This window comes from Panthera pardus, unplaced genomic scaffold (assembly GCF_024362965.1).
Source record: "Panthera pardus isolate Hobbes unplaced genomic scaffold, ASM2436296v1 HiC_scaffold_8, whole genome shotgun sequence".
NCBI classification, from domain to species: Eukaryota; Metazoa; Chordata; class Mammalia; order Carnivora; family Felidae; genus Panthera; species Panthera pardus.
The window spans coordinates 122,341,123-122,361,659 of NW_026527013.1; the positions used below are offsets into that span (position 1 = coordinate 122,341,123).

At 42.8% G+C, this 20,537-nt stretch overlaps 1 protein-coding gene across 3 annotated transcripts in view; it reads left to right on the forward strand.

Moving 5' to 3' along the window:
* Positions 1 to 15,234, forward strand: part of ITPRID1 (ITPR interacting domain containing 1) — a 103,769-nt gene extending 88,535 nt beyond the window's left edge. For 2 of the 3 annotated variants that reach the window (XM_019443741.2, XM_019443740.2), the window contains 5 exons: positions 5,724 to 5,806; positions 6,631 to 7,917; positions 12,411 to 12,538; positions 13,756 to 13,867; positions 14,341 to 15,234. In XM_019443741.2, the coding sequence (XP_019299286.2) occupies positions 5,724 to 5,806; positions 6,631 to 7,917; positions 12,411 to 12,538; positions 13,756 to 13,867; positions 14,341 to 14,646 (1,916 nt within the window). In that variant the 3' untranslated portion in view covers positions 14,647 to 15,234. The remainder of the gene's footprint in view (positions 1 to 5,723; positions 5,807 to 6,630; positions 7,918 to 12,410; positions 12,539 to 13,755; positions 13,868 to 14,340) is intronic. The other variant, XM_053897534.1, reaches the window with a different exon arrangement.
* The last annotated feature ends 5,303 nt before the right edge of the window (positions 15,235 to 20,537 follow it).

A 20,537-nucleotide genomic window follows, 5' to 3' on the forward strand; every position in this document is an offset into this window, starting at 1 on the left:
CCCAATTTCAAGATGTTTATTGTCTAGTTGCTGAAAAGGTGGTTTATAGGCAAGAAAGATTTTTAGTTTTCTGAAGAAACTAAACCATCTGTAAACTGGCCCACATTTTGCTTGGTGACTCTTTCTAAATGATTCAGATGCATATATTTGACTTCTAAAATACAAGATAAACAAGCCTCTATTCCTGGGAGAACTATGCCCAATTCCACCATTTGATCTCACCATCAAAGAAAAACTCTCAAAATCTGGTTGTTTCACAAATACACTTAAATGAGTTTCAGAGGTTATTTTTGTTGTTTTTGTTTGTTGTGCTTTAAATTAACTGAAGGTAACGGTTATAATTTTTAAACATCCATCTTAGAGGAAATTACTCTTTTTACCTTTTAGAGGCCCTTCATGTTAGTGGTTATTTCCATTTGGACCAGATTGATATGGACCAACCAGCATATGGAGGAATGAACCCCAACATAGAATTTTGTTCTAGTACTTGAATGCACAATTTCATCTTAGACTTGTAAGAAGAGGAATAGCAACCATTTTATATGAAGCTTATACGCAATAATAGTAATTGGTTAGGGATTATCTAGTAAGTTCAAAGACTAATGATGTACCTGGAGTCCTTCACAGCTTGCGGTGCAAATCTTGCACCAAAACATATAGAAAGAGGAAGAGGTTCCAACTGTTTTGTCCGTCCTTCAGCAAGGTTCAACCCAGCTATCGAATATCTCTGGGCCCTTTAACGTTTACATGGTATGAGGACAGAGAGTGAGCGGTAAAAATCAGTCCCTTCTTGCTTTCTCCTGTCCCATGCTCTGTCTACTGCAAAGTGGTTCTGGGGGCTAAGTAGAATGTGGGTCCCAAAGCATGTAAACTGGAACAGGAGTCTTGTGTAGAAAACTCTTGACGATCAGCCATCCACTCTGGAGGGCTAGTCAGTGGAGAGGCCCCAGCCAAAGTGATCAGGGCCCTTGGGTGGTACCAAAAAAGTATTTGACATTCTGCATTGAGAGTTTGAAAGGTTTCTGCCCTAATCATCATTTATTTCATACCCATAGTTGATATAAGAAGAAAAAAAGGTGATTTGAAAGACAAAACTAAGAGCCTAGAAGACTAAAAAACTAAAACTCTAGAAGAGTTTTAATATTGGTTGAGTTAATTATAACAAGAGCAGTGAAGTCTTAAATATTCTACCATATTCTGTAAATATTACACAAGTAAATTTCCTATAATAAATATACAACAGGTATACACTATTTCCTTTGTCAACAAGTAAACAAGTATTCTGTTACCCAGGCTAAGGTCTCTGTAAAGATTGTACCTCATAGTTAAAGGGAAACTTCACAGGGAGTTCCTTCCATATAAACTACTCAATTTTATAACAGGTGATTGTTGGTTCGTTTGTTTTACTCTCCTAGGTCTTTGTTATAAACCTCACACTACACTGTTAGTGTGTTTTGTTTAAAGAGTTAGTTGTTATTTTAAAAGATTTAGAGAATTAAAAAAAGTCTTTAAAACTTACCTGCACCTTTTTTTCTTGCAGCACTGTAATGATGTCACTCCACTGTCTTCTCACTTAGATCGTTTCCAGGGAGAAACTCTCTGCCTTCCTTAACTTTGTTTCCTTTGTGTATAATGTGTCTTTTTGTTTCTGGCTGATTTTAAGACTTTTCTCTTCATCATTTGTGTTGGAAAATTTCACTTTGATGTACCTTGGTACAGTTTTCTTCTTGGTATATATTTCTTGTGCTTGGGGTTTGTTGAACATCTTGAAAGAAACTTTTTTTTGAAACATTTCTTCCAGTGCACCCCCTCCTCTTTGGGATATTCCAATGACCTACATGTTCCATTACTTGGCTTGTCCCATGGCTCACAGATGCTCTTTTGATTTAAAGAAATTTTTCTTTAATCTCTGCTTTTTACACTTGATCTTAGCAAAAGGCTGAAAGCTATAATGTCTATTTTGTATTAGGGATACTTTCTACTGCTATGTCTTCAATTTCATGTATTTTTTCTCCGGCAATTTCTAAAATGCTGTTAATTCCACCCAATATGTATTTTACCTGAGACATTGTAGTTTTCATTTTTGGAATTTCTATTTGGGTATTTTTTAATATCTAGCAGTCTCCTCCTTATCATATTTAATCTTTCTTCTAGCTTCTTAAACATATGGACCATAGTCAGACCATTATCCTGGTAGGTGATTCTAACATCTGTGTCAGTTTCAGTTTATTGGGTTGTTTTCCTCACATGGGTCATACTTTTCTGCTTCTTTACATGCCTGATATTTTTTGTTAGATGCCAGATATTGTAGATTTTACTTTGTGGGTGCTAGATATTACTCTATTTCCATAAATATGCTTGAGCTTAGGTCTGGGACACAGCTGAGTTACTGGGAACCAGTTTGATCCTTTCAACTCTCACTTTTAGGATTTGTGATGTGGGGGAAATTGGTCCTCACTCCTGAAGTAAGACCTTCTGAGTACTCTGCCTCACCAGTGCTCTGAGAATTGTGAGGCTTGGGAATCTGGCTGATGGAAGCATTGCACTATTCCAGGCCTGCATGAGTGGTAGGCACTGTGTCTTCTAATCCTTTCCAGTGATTCTTTCCCTAGTCTTTGGTGTTTCCTCAGGAGCTGATCAGCCCCTCTGGTAAATACTAAGGGGGGTTTCTGTGAGTCATCTCTTTGTGAAGATCTCTCCTCTCTTCCACTCTTCCCTGCAAACTCCAGCTGGCTCAGCCATTCCAGACTCTTAGTTTTATCTTTTCAACTTAGAGAGTCTGCCAGGTTCTGCCTGGGTCTGCCCTCCCTCCCTACACCACAGCCTGCAAACCATCTCAAGGCAGGAAGCTGAGTGATCATAGGGCCCACATTATTTGTTCCTGCCTTTCAGGGACAGCTACAGCCATTTTTAATTATCTGATGCCTGTACTCTTGAAACCATTTTTTCACATACCTTGTCCAGTTTTTTAGTTGTTTCAGGGGAGGGAAATATAGTTCTTATTACTCCAGCTTGCCAGAAGCAGAAGTCTTCTTTAAGTCTATAACCAGAAACCATTTTCCATGTTTTACCCTTAACTATAGAATAAGAGGTAACAGCAAGGTCAAAGACATTGTTTTCTCAAATTTTCTCCCATCGCTCTAGGTTTAAGCTATTAAAAACTTACAGTCTCATATTAAAGGGCTAGTATCCAAAATCTATAAAGAACTCCCCAAACTCCACACCCAAAAAAACAAATAATCCAGTGAAGAAATGGGAAGAAAACATGAATAGACACTTCTCTAAAGAAGACATCCAGATGGCCAATAAGCACATGAAAAGATGCTCAACATCACTCCTCAGCAGGGAAATACAAATCAAAACCACACTGAGATACCACCTCTCGCTGGTCAGAGTGGCTAAAATGAACAAATAAGGAGACTATAGATGCTAGAGAGGATGTGGAGAAATGGGAACCCTCTTGCACTGTTGGTAGGAATGCAAACTGGTGCAACCCCTCTGGAAAACAGTGTGGAGGTTCTTCAAAAAATTAAAAATAGATCTACCCTATGACCCAGCAATAGCACTGCTAGGAATTTACCCAAGGGATACAGGAGTGCTGATGCACCTGTACCCCAATGTTTATAGCAGCACTTTCAACAATAGCCAAATTATGGAAAGAGCCTAAATATCCATCAACTGATGAATGGATAAAGAAATTGTGGTTTATATGCACAATGGAATACTACTTGGCAATGAGAAAGAATGAAATCTGGCCTTTTGTAGCAACGTGGATGGAACTGGAGAGTGTTATGCTAAGTGAAATAAGTCATACAGAGAAGGATAGATGCCATATGTTTTCACTCTTATGTGGATCCTGAGAAACTTAACAGAAGACCGTGGGGGAGGGGAAGAAAAAAAAAGTTAGAGAGGGAGGGAGGCAAGCCATAAGAGACTGTTAAAAACTGAGAATAAACTAAGGGTTGATGGGGGGTGGGAGGGAGGGGAGGATGGGTAATGGGCATTGAGGAGGGCACCTGTTAGGATGAGCACTGGGTGTTGTATGGAAACCAACCTGACAATAAATTTCATATTAAAAAAAAAACTTACAGTCTCTGATTTTTAGATTTTCACTTTAATGGAGGCTGAATTAAAGAATATGGAATTTATAAACTTAGATTCTACAAAGCTAAGCTTCTTTCTCTTTACTCTGACCCCAGGATGGGATAGTTGGAATTTGGGTTGGGGCGACCACCTCTGGAACCACATCTCCACCAATTATCTCTGTTCAGACAGATGGGCAGTTAAGACTGGTGGGAGAGAGTCCTAGAAGGAGATGAGGTGCTGCTACCCTTATTAGCAGGGCTTCCCTTGAGGGCTGGATCCAGAACACTTAAGCAGAGGTTGGACTGCTTGTTTGTGTGCTTTTTGCTTTTAACTCCTCTGCAGCAGCTAGTGCTTCAAGCAAAGGTAAATTCCCTGTTTCTCACTTAGATACCAAATAGCCAAGCATGACATCCATCAACAACCCCACTCCCCAGACCCACACCCAACCTTTCTCCTAGGACAAATGAGGCTCCTCTTTCTGCTTCTTGTAGAAGAAGGGCTATTCTCCAAATGCCCTCTGCCCAGGTGACTTCCTCTTCTAACCCCATAAAGCATTTCTTATTAAAGAGCAGCAAAAAAATCCTACAATTTAATCTTTAGCAAGTTGATCCTCTAGTAGCCACCCATATCCCCCACCCCCGCTAATGTAACATATCTATGCAAAAAGTTCAAATAGATTTAGAATTTCCAGACGCTTATGTTTACAAAGTTGTTATCTGCCCTCACTTAACACTGTTCTTTCTCTGCCCCTTCCAGCCTATTGCAATGACAAGAGAAGCAGTCTAAAACATGAGCACAGACTTGTAGTCATAGAGAGTCCAGATGAAGCTAGCTAGGTTCTTATCTAACATTTCGTTAAAAAAAAAAAATAAAGAAGATATACATGTCTTAGTCAGTTAGGGCTGCTATAACAGAATACCACACATTGAGTGGCTTATAAACAACAGAAATGAATTTCTCCTAGTTCTGGAGGCTAGAAGTTCAAGATCAAGGTGCTGGGCCATTTCAGTGCCTGGTGAAGAGCCACTTCCTGGTCCACAGATGGTCACCTTCTCACTGTGTTCCTGCATGGTGGAAGGGACAAGGGGGCTCTCCTCTCTGGGGTCTTTTTTATAAGGTACTAACTCTATTAATGAGACCTCGGCTCTCATTTCCTGATCACTTCCTGAAGGCCCCACCTCTTAATACCATCACCGTGGGGGTTAGGATTTCAACATATGACTTTTGGGGGCCATAATATTCAGTTCATTGCAAAATATATACACACAGATATATACATTTTGTTTGTTATTGTTTTATCAGCGTGGCATTTAAGATATATCCATTTCCTGCTGGATTTTCTACCCCTTAGTCAAGACGCATCACAATCATTTGTTATTTAGTTTTAAGAGATGGTAGTTCTTTTTACTTTATTTCATGTTTTTACTCCTTGTATCAGGAAACCAGTGGCACAATTTTCCATAGGCCCTCTGACAATCGATAAAGTAAATCCTTGTAATTCCCTCCTTCATCTACATTTCTGCATTGGGCATTTATGAGGATCTACGGCATGTCAGGCACAGAGGGGGTTTGAGCTCAGTCCTGTTGACAGCCTATTTCCCTTCACTTACTCCAGGCCTCTTTATTTCTTTCCACAGGTGCCACAGTGAACAGAGAAAACAGCTGCCAGTCTGACAGCAGCGGGTTCCTGGATGAACCACCAGAACCACTGCCCCTGCAGGTAGAAAGTCCCTGGAGGGCTGGAATAGGAGTAAAAAGAAAGATTAGTAGATTACACGCTGCCACATTTGGAAAAGAGCAACCAGCCCTTAGAAGATATGCACCCTAGGCACCAAAGGGACAGGGGACGATGAAGTCACAATAAACAAGGTGCCATAGGGACACCTGGGGGGCTCAGCCAGTTGAGCTCAGGTCATGATCTAGCAGTCCTTGAGTTCGAGCCCTGCCTCGGGCTCCTTGCTGACAGCTCCAAGCCTGCTTCAGATTCTGTGTCTCCCTCTCTCTCTACCCCTCCCCCACTCAACACTCTGTCTCTCTCAAAAATAAATAAACATTAAACAAATAAAAAAAAAGCAAGGTGCCATAAAGCTTAGCATTCCTTTCCTTTTTTTTTTTCTTTTGACTTTGCTAAATAAGGAAGGTGAGCCTCCTAGAGAGAAGGTCCCAGTTAAAGTAGTAAACTAACATAAACCTGAATTTGTAACCCTGATCTCCTGACTCCTAAGTCAATGGTAATGATAAAGAAACGACACACACATTTTTTTTTTTCCCAAGAGACAGAGACAGAGTGCGTGTGTGTGAGCTGAGGAGGGGCAGAGAGAGAGAGAGAGAGAGAAAGAGAGAAAATCTAAAGCAGGGTCTGCAGCTCGGAGCCAGAGGTGGGGCTCAAACCCATGAACCGTGAGATCATGACCTGAGCCAAGATGAAGAGTCAGACGCTTAACAGACTGAGCCACCCAGGTGCCCCAGATGCACCCACTTCTTAAACCGAGTGCTTCCACCACCCTCCCGACCCATTTGCCTTTATCCTGGTTTCTCACACAGATGCCTTCCTTGCCAAGCAGCCAGAGTCCTGCTGAGGATGGATGTAGACAGCCAAGGGATCAGAGCCAGCATGCAGTCTCACCCCAGGGCTGCCAACCAGAGTCAGATGAGTCTGATTACAAGGGTACGGTGGGCACATCCTTTCCATATCAAGGCTGGAGTCTCTTGGAAGAAAAGGCCTCGATACAAATGGCGGAGAAAGAGTCTCAGTTTGAGGATATGGAGGAGCCGCCACGGCCACTGACTCCAGATAGTGCCCTTCACAGGACCACCAGAGGGGGAGAGCGCTCGGGGAAAGGGAGCCAAGTGAGGCAGTCCCCACCCATGCCCCCAACTGCATGTGAGACTGTGGTGGGCACAGTCACCTCTACATGTGATTGTCCTCTGGGGTTTATGGCGACCCATATCGCAAAAATGAAGGACGGGTTGCTGAAGCCTGAGGGGCCTGGGGAAATACATGTGCAAAGCCACTGCTGCGAGTTCCAAAGATCACCTGGAATTGAACCTGCTCACAAGTTCCTCCATGTTGACTCTGAGGCCCCAACCGAAGAAGAAGGCAGTAAAACTCATTCTGACACCAACAGTATCTTACCGATGGGAGAAAGTCCACCACAGCACGTCCCCAAGCCCAGTAACATCATGCCCTATACAGTTGACCTCATTCAAATATCCAAAAAGTCCATTCCCCACCTAGGCACACTGGCTGGAGATACTCCCCAAGCAAAGCCAACATTTAGTGCTTTGGGTCAAATACCACCTAGGGCAGAACCTGAGATGGAAAACCTTCCTCCAAACGCTGACTCAAACACTGTGAGCTCCAAGGCTGTGACAGTCCAGATGTCCTCCAATCTGGCATCAGCTGCTCAGAATGCTGTGGCTCTGGGGACTGATTCTAAAGGAACAACTTTAGAATGCACTCTGTGTGACCCTGTCCCCACAACAGAACCAGGACTGGAGACAGAATCAAGACAGTGCAGTGATGTTTCCATTCAGACCTATATACGTGAGCCTAGGCCCTGGCATTGCTGTTCGGCCCCAAGTCTCACCAAATCTGCCTCTCTAGACACAGGCTTCCCTCGTATCTACCCAGCTGGCATCAGCCATGCCGTACCCGCTCACTGCTGTGTCTGCTGTCATCACTGTTCGCACTGCCACTCAGAGAGGCAGAGCCCCAACCCTGTGCCCTCAGCCTGTAGGCACTGCCCATGCTTCCATAATCATCTGGAGGCCCAGTTCATGAAGACTTTGAACGTCCTTCAGGACACTACAGTGAGGGAGTTGTGTTCAGTAAGTATTCATCTCTGCAAAGACAGGAAGACAGATGGGGCGATACCACGTTGGGGGTAATGTTCAGGCCTCCTGAATGCGGGCACTGAGGGCATGCCTTTCTATCTCAGATCATGAGTAGTATCTGTAAAGCGGTCAGCACAGAGCCTGATGCGGGGCTCGAACTCACAGACCGTGAGATCATGACCTGAGCCGAAGTCGGACGCTCAACCGACCGAGCCACCCAGGCGCCCCTCTGTAAAGTGTTTTATAGCTTACCATATATGCCCTCAAATTTCTTCTTATCTGATGCGTCCAATCAATCACCTTCTGAAGTAAGGAGGCAAATTTCATTATTAATCCCCATTTACAGAGGGATCTAGAACAATAAAGTCATGTGTAAGGTTATAAACAGTAACGCATCTGTACTTATCTCCAATTCAGTCTGACTGAACAGTTCTCTGTCCTAAATTCACTTAGCTGAATAATCTAGCACAAGGTATGAACGCTTTCTGAGCCTGTTTTGTAAAATAGGGAGACTGTTCATGCCACCAACACAGGCTTGTTTTAGGTTAAGTGAGAGATTGCTTGTGAAGCACTCAGCACACTCAGGCACTCAAAACAGTGCCCAGCACACAGAAAGCCCTAGAAAATGCTAATTGTATGGCTGCTTCTGAGACATAGCATGGGGGGAAGCTCAGAGCCAGGTACAGGATAAGGACTGGCTCTGGAAGCCAGGCAGGAAGACACTGATTAGAACGAGGACCACCGATTAAGCCTGGGCCACCTCCACGGGTGAGTGACCCTCCATGCAGACAGAGCCCTCCTCATTTCTCTAGCTGGTGTTAACAGATGACCTTGGGCCCACGTAGACCCAGCTGTGTGGAGAGATCTGGCAACTGGAAATAGACCTTTCTCTTCACTTGACACTATGAGACATCAGCACTTCTGCAGAAAATACAGGGGTTTTGCATCTCATTATGCACAATGACCATCTTTAGACTTGTGTGTGGCTTTCAAATGAGTAGGCGTTTAAATGAGAGTGTCCATACAACCAGCTCATGTCTTCTAAAACCTTGTCTCACATTACCTTAGCCTGCTCTCCTCCTAGAATTCACAATTATCCAAAAAAAAAAAAAAAAAAAAAAATGAGGGGGCGCCTGGGTGCCTCAGTCAGTTAAGAGTCCAACTTCAGCTCAGGTGATGATCTCATGGGTTCAAGCCCCATGTAGGGCTCTGTGCTGACAGCTGGGAGCCTGGAGCCTGCTTCAGATTCTGCATCTCCCGCTCTCTCTGTCCCTCTCCCGCTCATACTCTGTCTCTTTCTCCTTCAAAAATAAACATTAAAAAAAAAATTTTGATGCTATTTTTACAACAACTTGATCTGACATTATACATCCTGAAATGCATGACATGTCAGGTTTTATTAGATGATAGTGCATTTCTCCATATTTAGATTCAAGGAACCACAAACATACATTCAAAGAAAATAATCAACACACACGTGCATTATTATACTTACGTGCGGGTATACACACATGCACACACACACACTTGCAGAAAAGCAAGTAAAAATGGGGGAATGCATTCACCCATGAGAGGAGGCTACTTAAACTGAAGAACAAACTCAAGAATGAAGAGAAAAGCCATCTATGGTGGGTGAGTCTGGGTTTGTAAGGCCTGAAAAATATTCTGGAGAAAAATGTCTCTAAATCAGATGCTAAGTGCTAGCTAGGACTACAAAAATTATTTATAAAAAAAAATTATCTGGAAAATGGATCTTGAACCACATGAAGATTATAGGCAGGGATAGGTACTATCTCTTACCTGTCAATGGAAGTTCCAACTGCGCTTTGAAAGTAACTGCAATTTTAGATAAAAGACTCAGAAAAATCCCCATCTCATCCCCTTACAGAGAAATATGCAACTGTGCAGAGACTCATTTGACTAATTGGCATATTCCATTTTTGTTGTCCTGTGGGTCATCTAAAATAATGGTTTGTAGGTATGATTAATTCTTATATATGTGTGTGAATTCTTCATAATAATTTATTAATTTAAAAAAAACTCTCCAGGAAAGAAAATGATATTATCTGAAAAAGATTTTTAGATATTAGAAAATGCTTCTATAATGTTTATTATTTAGATTTAAATAAAAAGGAAGCATACACAGAACGTAGAAAGTAATCAGAGCCAACTCAAAAGTGAAGTTTCAATGTTTTCTGGTGCTGTTGCTCTTACTATTGAAGTTAAAGTCTGTTTTAATGGGCTTGGGTCGTCAAAGTAGACCTTCAATTAACCTTGGGTTAATAACCCAACACTTATATTGGAAAAAAGAGTTCAAAACAACTTCTTTTTTGTTTTCCTTGCCGAAATTTTTCCTTTTCTCTGAAACTACTTCTATACCTGTTCTAGAGCTGAAATGTAGCTTTAGTATTTCCAAATGACCAGAAGATGGCAGTGTTTCAGAATCTTCCGCATCACTCCCTTCTGAGGGACCAAATGGCCATCAGTTATTCCTAAATTCCAGCCCTGCATGCCTTCCAATCACAAAGGGTTACCCTAAAATAACTAGATGAAGCATAATATTTAATGTCTCTAATGCTCAGCCTACTTGAGCGCCATATTTCCATGCCCCTGGCCTCACCATCCCTAGAACTTGTCAATTAGGACCATTCAAACAACTCACTCTTAAGAAACGAATAACTTCTCCCTGTGTCCAGCTACACTGTAGTTAATAATCCCTGCTATAACTCAGTTAGATCTTGAGAAGAGAATAAATGAATCAGGATACCTGGGCTTGAAATCTGCCCTTTTTTGACCTTGGACAAGTCAGTTTGCCATTCCGTTTCAGAGCACTTCTCTATAATAAGAGCCCTCCGTGACCTCTAAGATTTTTCTGGTTTCAAGAGCCCTACTGAGGTCACCTTTCAAGCATGCTTGTCAACATCAATAACAGTTCAAAGACTCCTCTACCTGGTTCGAATGTACTCACACTGAAGCCAAAGTAATTTGAGAGTTTTGCCATGTAAAGTATGTTTTTCATATAAAAATATTAGAGGACGGAATCAAAACTGAACTCTCAAAGCAAAATGATGAGGAGTTTTCAGTAGAAAAACATCACTTGAAGGAAAGTATATCCATTATGACAATTTCAGTAAAAATAACCATGAGGCTGCCAGGATTTGACCATGGCGTTTTGGGGACAAGAGTAAGAAATCTGAGACTTCCTAAAAACAGGGCTAAGAGGAATTAACACAGTTGTAAGACCAGTCTCTGTGGAAGGAATAAGAGGAAGTTGAAAGAGGGCTGCCATAAAAATCAGCTTCTTTTAAAGAGCTTTCCAGGGGTGCCTGGGTGGCTGAGTCAGTTCAGCATCCGACTTCGGCTCAGGTCATGATCTCACCATTCGTGAGTTCAAGCCCCATATGGGCTCTGTACTGACAGCTCAGAGCCTGAAGCCTGCTTCAGATTCTGTATCTCCTCTCTCTGCCTGCCCCCCATCCTCATGCTCTGTCTCTCTTGGTATCTCAAAAATAAATAAACATTAAAAAAAAAATTAAAGAGCTTTCCAGAAGCTCTACCAGGCCTGGGAGAGAGAGCATTACAGCCTAAAAAGCATTAATGTCACTTAAAGTCAGATGGATGGAGATGCTGGGGTTCTGGATCATGCATCTATTCAAAGCATGATCCAACCTGGGCTGGAAAACTAGGCGGGTAACTAGTAAAAATTCAGCAAATCGTGAGGTTCCTGACAAATGGACTGGGCTTCAGGGCTGCGGGAAGATACATAAATTAGGAAACCAAGGCAGAAGCACAGTCATGCAGAGAAAGTACGATTTAAAGAACGATTCACATCAGGAGCAATAAGGAGCAGGATAGGGAGAATAGACAGAGTTCAATTCTAGATTCACTTCATGAAGAGAGTAGGATGCCTCATCTATGTCTGCCTTACTCCAGATGAGCTTGTTAGCTACATGGAGCTGATCCTGCAGATTTCACCACCAGGGATTGTGGTTAAGCAGGGCTAAGACTAATAAAAAAATATTCTAAGCAGACTCTCTCTAATCAAACACATACCATCCAGACAGATGTGTTCAATGTTATTGAGATTCAGAGTGAGGCAGTATTCAGCACCCACATTAAACAAGATTTAACAAGACTCAACTTTTCTAAGCACAAGCCCTCGCTCTGGGCGTTTGTCTACTGCTCTCCCTTATCTACATCCTTGCACCCCCACATCACCTAGTCCTCCAGACAGCCTTTCTGTCTCTGGGACACGATGCCACCAAGGGCCGTCCTATAACAGCTGCTCTTCTGTCCCAGACCAGTATTGCCTCCACTAGCCTGGAGAAGCCAAAGGCTGGCCTTTCCCTCTTTTCTCCCCCACACATTAGCAATAGGGCTCCACTGCAGACCAGGGAGCCCAGGTGGGAAGGCAGGCTCGGCCATGGTGAGCTCTTGCAGTGAATCAGGAAGGACTCCCTTCTCAGCTCTTTTCTAATTGTTCTCAGTGCACAGTCCAGGAGATGGAAGCCATGAAGACGGTGTGCCAGTGTTTCCGGGAGCATTTAGAGGAAATTGAACGGCACCTTACAGGACAGCAGGCACTCTTTTACAGGGACATGTCAGAGGAGGAAAGGTAATTATTGAAGAGAGTCATAAAAGTAGCAGCCCACACACCTGGAGCAAGGAAAGGTAATCAGGGCAGGACAGATGAGCACCAGGGAGCAGGATTAATGAGAAATGAGTCCTTTTCCTTTGCTTTCCTGTTCTTGTCCTTTGCTTTCTCAGTGGGAGTCAGTGAGAGCTATTTGCTAGATAGCAACACTTACTCTTTAAGGCCAAGGCTATTTGAAGTCAGAGGATGGGCAGTCAGCTGGGAAGAGGGGTGGCCAGCAGGATATCTTCAATTGATGTCAATGGGACTTATGCAAATGTAAATGTTGGAAATCTGCATTATTTTCACATAGATTACAAGCATATATCCCAAAAGTAGATTAGCCATTGCCTGGTCCTGAAGGGTGGGAATAGGGTTCAACTGTTAAGGGGCACAGCTTTTATGGGGCAGATGGAAGCATTCCTAAACTGCCTGGTGGTGAGAGATATCACTTGGCAACTTTACTAAAAATCATTGTAGTATACTGTTAAAATAGGTAAATTTTGTGGGATGCAAATTATTCTGCAATAGAGTTGTTTAAAAAAGAAAGGAAACCTGGGGCGCCTGGGTGGCTCAGTTGGTTGAGCATCCGACTTCAGCTCAGGTCATGATCCCATGGTTTGTGGGTTCGAGCCCCGCGTTGGGCTCTGCGCTGACAGCTCAGAGCCTGGAGCCTGCTTCTGGTCCTGTGTCTCTCTCTTTCTCTGCCCCTCCCCTGCTCAAGCTCTGTCTATCAAAAATAAATAAATTTAAAAAAAAAAAAACATTTTAAAAGAAAGAAAACCTGCCCTGGTAATATACCTATGTCTGCAACTGATACAAATAAAGAAGGTGACATTCCCTTTTAAGAAATGCCAGAGGAGTGAGGCACCTGGGTGACTAGTCGGTTAAGCTTCGGACTCTCGGTTTCAACTCAGGTCATGATCTCATGGTTTGTGGGTTTGAGACCTGCCTTGAGCTCCACGCCGACCTTGCGGAGCCTGCTTGGGATTCTTCTCTCTCTCTCTCTCTCTCTCTAAATAAATAAATAAACTGAAAAGAAAAGAAAAGGAAAGAAAAAAGAAAAGAGGAGAAGAGAAAAGAAGAGAAGAGAAAAGAAAAGAAATGTCAGAGGAGTGACCTCCATCTTGAGAGGGACGATGGAGGACTGCGCTTGGAGGTGATGTGAAATTTGGTGATTTTCTATTCTTTCCATGCAGGGAAGAGGCAGAGCAACTGCAGACTCTACGCCAGGCCCTGCGGCAGCAGGTGGAGGAGCTGGAGTTTCAGTTAGGAGACCGGGCTCGGCAAATCAAAGACGAGATTCTATTGGTACGAGGCAGTGGGGTGTGAAGATTGATCACATCCTGCCCACCATAGGAGGGATGCGTTAAATCAAAACCTGATTGCACATTCATTTCAGATGCTAGGGTTATGTGCCAATGCCTCTATTTTAAATATAAAGAAACTGAAGCCCAGAAAAGTGCATCACTTGGCCCAAGGCCACGTGGCTGCCTAGCTGATGGCAGTGCAGGATTAGAACTCAGGTCATCTAATTCCTATGCCAATCTTTCCTCCTGCCTTGTAAATAAGAGATAAATATTATTAGCCATTTCCCCAAAGAGAATAAGAAACACAGCTTTTTGAGCTAGTGTGGCTTAGTCACTTCCAGAAGCTCCTGCTAGCTCACAGAGCCCACTCTAGAGAATTCCCTGCCCATGAGTACCTTTCCCACAAGTCTGGCTTAGTTATTTGGCACAAATATGGTAAATTGTCCTCTCTTTCTTTTCTTATTTTCCTTGTAGCAGTTTGAGCTTCTCACAGAGGAACAATGGAAACACTATACAAATCTGCATCACTGTAACTGGACAGAAGAAAACGATGGCCAGACTTCGTGTGCTAAAATCCACTCAGCCATGGCCTCCCGGGTTGCCTTTCTTCTGGATGAATACCAGCAGGTTCCCGGCTCAAGCGTGACCCATACAGCTGCCTGTTCCCCACCCACCTGGAAGAGCAACACCAGGATATCTCCTCCAGCTCAGGCTGAGTCAGGTCCAGTCCCTTTGTCAAATTGTCCTATTGGAGAAAAGGATACAAATGACTTCCTCTAGATCAGAGCCGTTTTGATGACCTTCCTGCAAAACATAAGAGCACATTCTCACCAGACAAGGAAATCTAAATTTCCCCCCAAAAGGTGTCTATCAATTCTTCTTCAGCTATTTTTGAAAACATTCTACTCTGGGGGGCAGCTGGGGGGCTCAGTCGGTTAAGTGTCTGACTTTGGCTCAGGTCATGATCTTGGGGTTCATGAGTTTTAGCCCAGCGTCAGTCTCTGTGCCGACAGCTCAGAGCCTGGAGCCTCCTTTGGATTCTGTCTGTCTGTCTGTCTGTCTCTCTCTCTCTCTCTGCCCCTCCCCTGCTCATTCTCTGTCTTTCTCTCGAAAATGAATGAACATTAAAAAAATTTTTTTTTAAATATTCTACTCTGGGGATGACTGGGTAGCTCAGTCAGTTAGGCCTCTGACTCTTGATCTCAGCTCAGGTCTTGATCTCAGGGTCATGAGTTCAAGCCCCGTATTGGGGCATGAAGCCTACTTAAATATACATATATTCTACTGTTGTTGAACCCAGGAGAAACTCAATATTTCAATATTCATCCAATACAGAATTAATGAGCACCTACTGTGTTCCTGGCACAGGGAATATGTATCTTGGTAGCCAAGATGTTAGACAAAGAGAGAAAATAACAACAAACGAGTAAGATAATTTCAATATTGACAAATGCCATCGGAGAGGATAGTGTGGGAACAACGTAGGGGGTGGTGTGGAAGAAAAGCATATGGCATTCCTGAGGGTGACAAGGAAGACCTTGCTGACAGGAGGCTATTTGACTAAGACCCAAAGAGTGAGGAAGAGGAAGCCATGTGAAATTCTGGGGAAAGAACCTTTAAAGCAGAAGGAATGGGAACCTTAACGGCCCTGAGACAAAAACAGCCGGAGTCGCTGAGCACATGAGTGATGGGAGCACGGAGGGAGACGAAGTCCACGGGACCCATTGTGCACCAGAGTCTGAGAGCAGATCCTTCTTCCATGTGGAAGCCATTACAGGTTTTAAACAGGATTGTCATATAGTCAGGGTTACATCTAAAAATCACGCGGACTGCCTGTGGAGAACACACTGCCGGGGACTTGCAGCTGGGCAGCACTTCCGGTCATGACACCATTGGTATAATCCCTGAGGTGAGAAAGTGTCAAGCTGCTTCCGTGCAGCCGGAGAGGTGTGTGAGGCTGCCATCCCAGGGAAATGCAGGATGCATTGGCAGGCTTGAAGTGCTGAAGGAATGCTAAGGAACAGGGAATAATCGAGGAATGGAATCGTCAGAAAAACCTCATGGAAAAAGTAACCCCTTGAGAGAAGTTATAATTTGTATAAGATGGGCAAGTGGAGGTCACTTCCTAGCACAGAAACTAGGAGGCTAATTCTTTTGAGACCCCCCACTACCAGAATGGGTCGCCTAGCCCTTCTCATGCTTCATCCTCCTTGCTTTTCAGAAACCTTTGGCTTCAGTAGACCTCTCCTACCCTCTGGACCATCCCACAGTCTCTTCTTTTTCTCTCCACACCCACTTCCCCAATATACACACTCAGTCTACAAGCATCTTTAGCTCCAGTTCCCGCCCTCTCTGGAATTCCTATCCAGCACTTTCTACTCTCTGTCAGATAGTTTCACCCGGAAGACCTGCCTGTATGTCTCACTCAGCATCTAACACTTATCCTGTTATTTCCCGAATCAGTTCATCTTCCTGATACTCTCTGTTGATGGCATTACTGTTCTCCTTGACATGCAGACTCAGAACCACAAATTCACGTTGTCGCCTCATCCTCCTTCACTCTCTTCCCCCAGAATCAATGAACACATCACTGCTGAGTTTACTGCCGTAATGCCATTCCCACAAGCCCCTTCAGAACCTGTTACCCAGTGAAGACCCAACAGAGGGGCCTCCTAACTGCCTCTAGCTTCCTTCCCTCTGAGCTATACTGGCCTCTGCCAAATTGGTCTCCCTCATGCATCACTTGGGTCAAATTACACTGGCCCAGCAAGAACTTTTAGGATATCCTAGAGACTTAGAGAGAAGTCACAAGATCATACTTCCCAGAGCAGTCTTGCACCAAAAAAACTCTGTGTCTTGCCATTATTATGCCCCTCTCTGTATCTCCCGTTGCCTCATTTCCCTTTAGTACATCCCTGTTTTGGCTCCTACATGATGGTTCAGCTTCCAGCCCCAACTTGGCTCCTGTTATATTGCATATATATCCCCCTAAATTGTCTTTTTCTAAAATTTTTAAGCTTTTTCCTCTTTGTCTGGGTCAGACTCCAGGCTCCCTGGTTTATCTTTATTTCTCCAATGTAGGCTTTGGAAAGTTTGCTGTGGTTTCTGCCTGGATAATCAGCCAGATGACTTCAGATATGATGGAGGAGGAAAAGGAGACCTGTTGCCTTCAGATGAAGGGTAGCATATGGAAACCCCAAGGATCGCTAAACATCTCATGGCATTTCCTTACTTAGTCTCCTAACTTTCCAACAAAGAGCACAAACAGGGAACCAGGATGTGGAGAGGCTGCCCATCTCTCCAGAACCATGACTGTCTTCAGCCCCCGATGACCTGATTGCCAATGCTATATCTTCCATAGCTCATGCCCTTCCTCTCATAGACATGAGACCTCTGGAAACCCAGGCCACCTGGGGATCTGTGGATTACTGCTGGTGTCCACAGTGGTTCTCCATCTTGAATACCCTTTAAACTCACTGGGGAGCTTTAAAAAATACTGACATTGAAGCCCCACCCCAGATCAATTAAATAAGAATTCCCAGGGATGGGATCCAGGTATCTACAAATTTTTAAGGTTCTTCAGATGATTCTGATTTGCAGTTAAAACTGAGAATTGTTGTTCTAGACAGAGAGGCTACCTTACAATTCAATCTTTCCCTGCTGTTTTCTAAGGACTCTTTGATTTCCCCTTTTCCTTTCTATACCACCCCTCTCAGCTAAAGAAGGCTTTCACAATCCATTTGGTTGCGACAGTCACTAAATAACAAAATTAGGAGAGAAAAGAAAGAAAAAATGACATGTGGACTTTATTTCTGTTTTTACAGCATTGACTTCTACCTTGCTCATCAGTTTCATTTTTATTTATAGAGAAGCAGTAAACAGATGACTTTGTTCTGTTTTCCTTCCTTTCCCAAAAGTCCTATTCCAAATGTGATGAAACAGATTAAATATACATATTTGATTAGGTAGGTCAGGGTAAGGATTGTTTGTTTCCTCCATCGAACACCTTCATTCTCTTGCAGGAAATGTCTGTATAAAGTAGCCAATTACAAAAATTATGGAAATTTCTTTTCAATGTATACAGTTGTTCCACCCAGAGGATACAACACAAACATTCTAGGAAGGTGAGCAATTAGGCAATTTTCCTTTACAATGTAAACATTAAAAGTAAATGCAAGGCTGGGTGTTTGAATATTATTTATAGCACCCGAAGATACGAAGCAAGTCTCTCAAGGATAGAATCCACAACAAGCGCTCAGGTAACTCAAAAACTCTGACCTTATGATGTCACCTGTCTTTCGTTCTTCCACCTTCTCCATAAATAAACTTCGAAAATTCATGTGTATAAGTACCGTGCGCTAACTGAATGCACCACTGGAGCACTGGCTGTTGTATGGAAACCAATTTGACAATAAATTTCATATTTAAAAAAATAAATAAACGTTAAAAACAACAAACATATTCATGTGCATATCATGGTATTTATAGCTGCTACAGTGCATCACTCTGGTATCAATTTGCTCAACTTAATATATCATAAAACATTGTGGGTATGGACAGGATGTCAAGGTGTTTTCTGGAGTTGCCCAGCAAAGAAAATGCCTTCCACCTCGAATCTTCGGGCATACCTTGCTGGCCTATGTCTTTATTTCAGTGTGATACACGATGTCCCATGCCAAGCACTTACATTACAATCTCTTGTTCTCAAAAGTGGGTTCACAGCAAAACTGCTCATTAGGCTTGGAAAACATTTTTTTTTTTCCTGAGAACCTAGCTTAAAGCTAAATAAGATTCCACTTTGGAGTCCAGATGTATTTTAACAAATTTCAGACATGCTTTTGTCTTGAGTTGATTCCACAGAAAACAGATGGAAATTAAGATTTGGTGGTTATTAGCTGATATGATCAAAGCGGATAAAATGGACTGACCATGCAGGACGCCATTTGTTTATATAAAACTAGGAGTCTTTTGCGTGTGACAAACTTTATCTCGTTTGAGTCTCACAGTGCTGAGGGGAGTATTCCCCATTTGAACAGTGAGGGAGTGAAGATCTGGAGAGATGGACCTACACACTGAGTCTTCTGCTTTATCATTAATAGACAATGGCATGCTGGAGTTAGGGACTCAAGCTCTGGAGTTACATCCAGGGTTTGAAGCTTAAATCCGACTCGACTACTTATCTCTGTGTTGGGTAAACTACTGTAACCCCCTAAGCCGCAGTGTCACCATCTATAAATTACCAGAATTAATGCATACATTAATGCCCTTTAGAACAAGCCTGGAACATGGTTCAGTATGATTCCATACTGAGTCTGGCTCGGTATGATTAGGATCCTGTTGATAATAATGAGAATAGAAGCAACTTTTTAATATCTACTCCATGCAAGGTACTGGGCTAGATATTGTGTGTGTATTTTCACTCATCTTTACAACAATCCTGAAAGAGGAGAATGAACACAAGCTCACACACACACACACACACACACACACACATACTCAAGAAGGTTGTAAATTGTCTAAGGTTGTAAATTGTCTGAGTTGACTCTCTGATTCCCTGCTTTGCCAGTGATTCCCCTTTGTGGCTCTGCCAAGGCTTGGGGCTTATGTGGAGCTCACTGATGGATCCAAATCAGCCAGAGTAGCCCTGCTTTTGACTACATTTCATATTGGGCTTTAATAGAGATTTTCCTTTAAAAAAAAATCTCGTTTCTACAGAAAAATTTGAAAAGTGCTGTACTATGCTAATCACACATGACTCATACGTTCAGATACAGGTTCTGAGTTGCTTTCATACAAGGAAATGACTGCCACCACACAGGAACCCTCAAGAACCTACCATCCAAAAACTCTTAGCTTACTGCCACTTGCCCCACTGCCAGGAATAAGGGCAACAGGTCCTTTGCAGTCTCTGAATGATTTTCTGGGGAGTCTTTTTGTTCTATCATCAAGTCCCGAGATCCTGAATTCTCTTTCTTTGAATGTTGACTGTATTCAAGTTGACTATATTCAGGAAAACCCAGATCACATATTTAAAAAACAGAGGAGATCGTTGCAAAAATATTTATAGGAAGTTAAAAACATAGCAAACTCTTGCAGCACCTGGGTGACTCAGTTGGCTAAGTGTCCGACTTCGGCTCAGGTCATGATCTCAAGGTTCGTGGGTTCAAGCCCCACGTCAGGCTCTGTGCTGACAGCTCAGAGCCTGGACTCTGCTTCGGATTCTGTGTCTCCCTCTCTCTCTGCCCCTCCCCTGCTCGCTCGCTCTCTCTTTCTCAGAAATAAATAAACATTAAGACAAAAATTTTAAGAAACATAGCACACGCTTTTTAATTTTGAAACCCAAGTCAGGGTTGGAGTCATTTCATTTCATTTCATTGGCAAAAAAGGAAAAGGTCAAACCATACTACCAGATTATTTTCAAATTTAGAAATTGGCAAGAAAACAATTTAACCTCTTCTATATCAAAGGACAGGAGTTGCTTCCCTGTATTAACTTCATTCTATCCAGATTCTATTTCTGTATTCAAGGCCAAAGCTTTGAACAGAGAAGACTGGCTTGAGAAACAATATTGGTAACTCAAGTCACATATTTTCCTTGGTTTTGTTATGCATGAGTGAAGACCCAGGTTGCAAGGTAGAGACAAAAAAGATAAAACCTTGAAGATTGCTTCA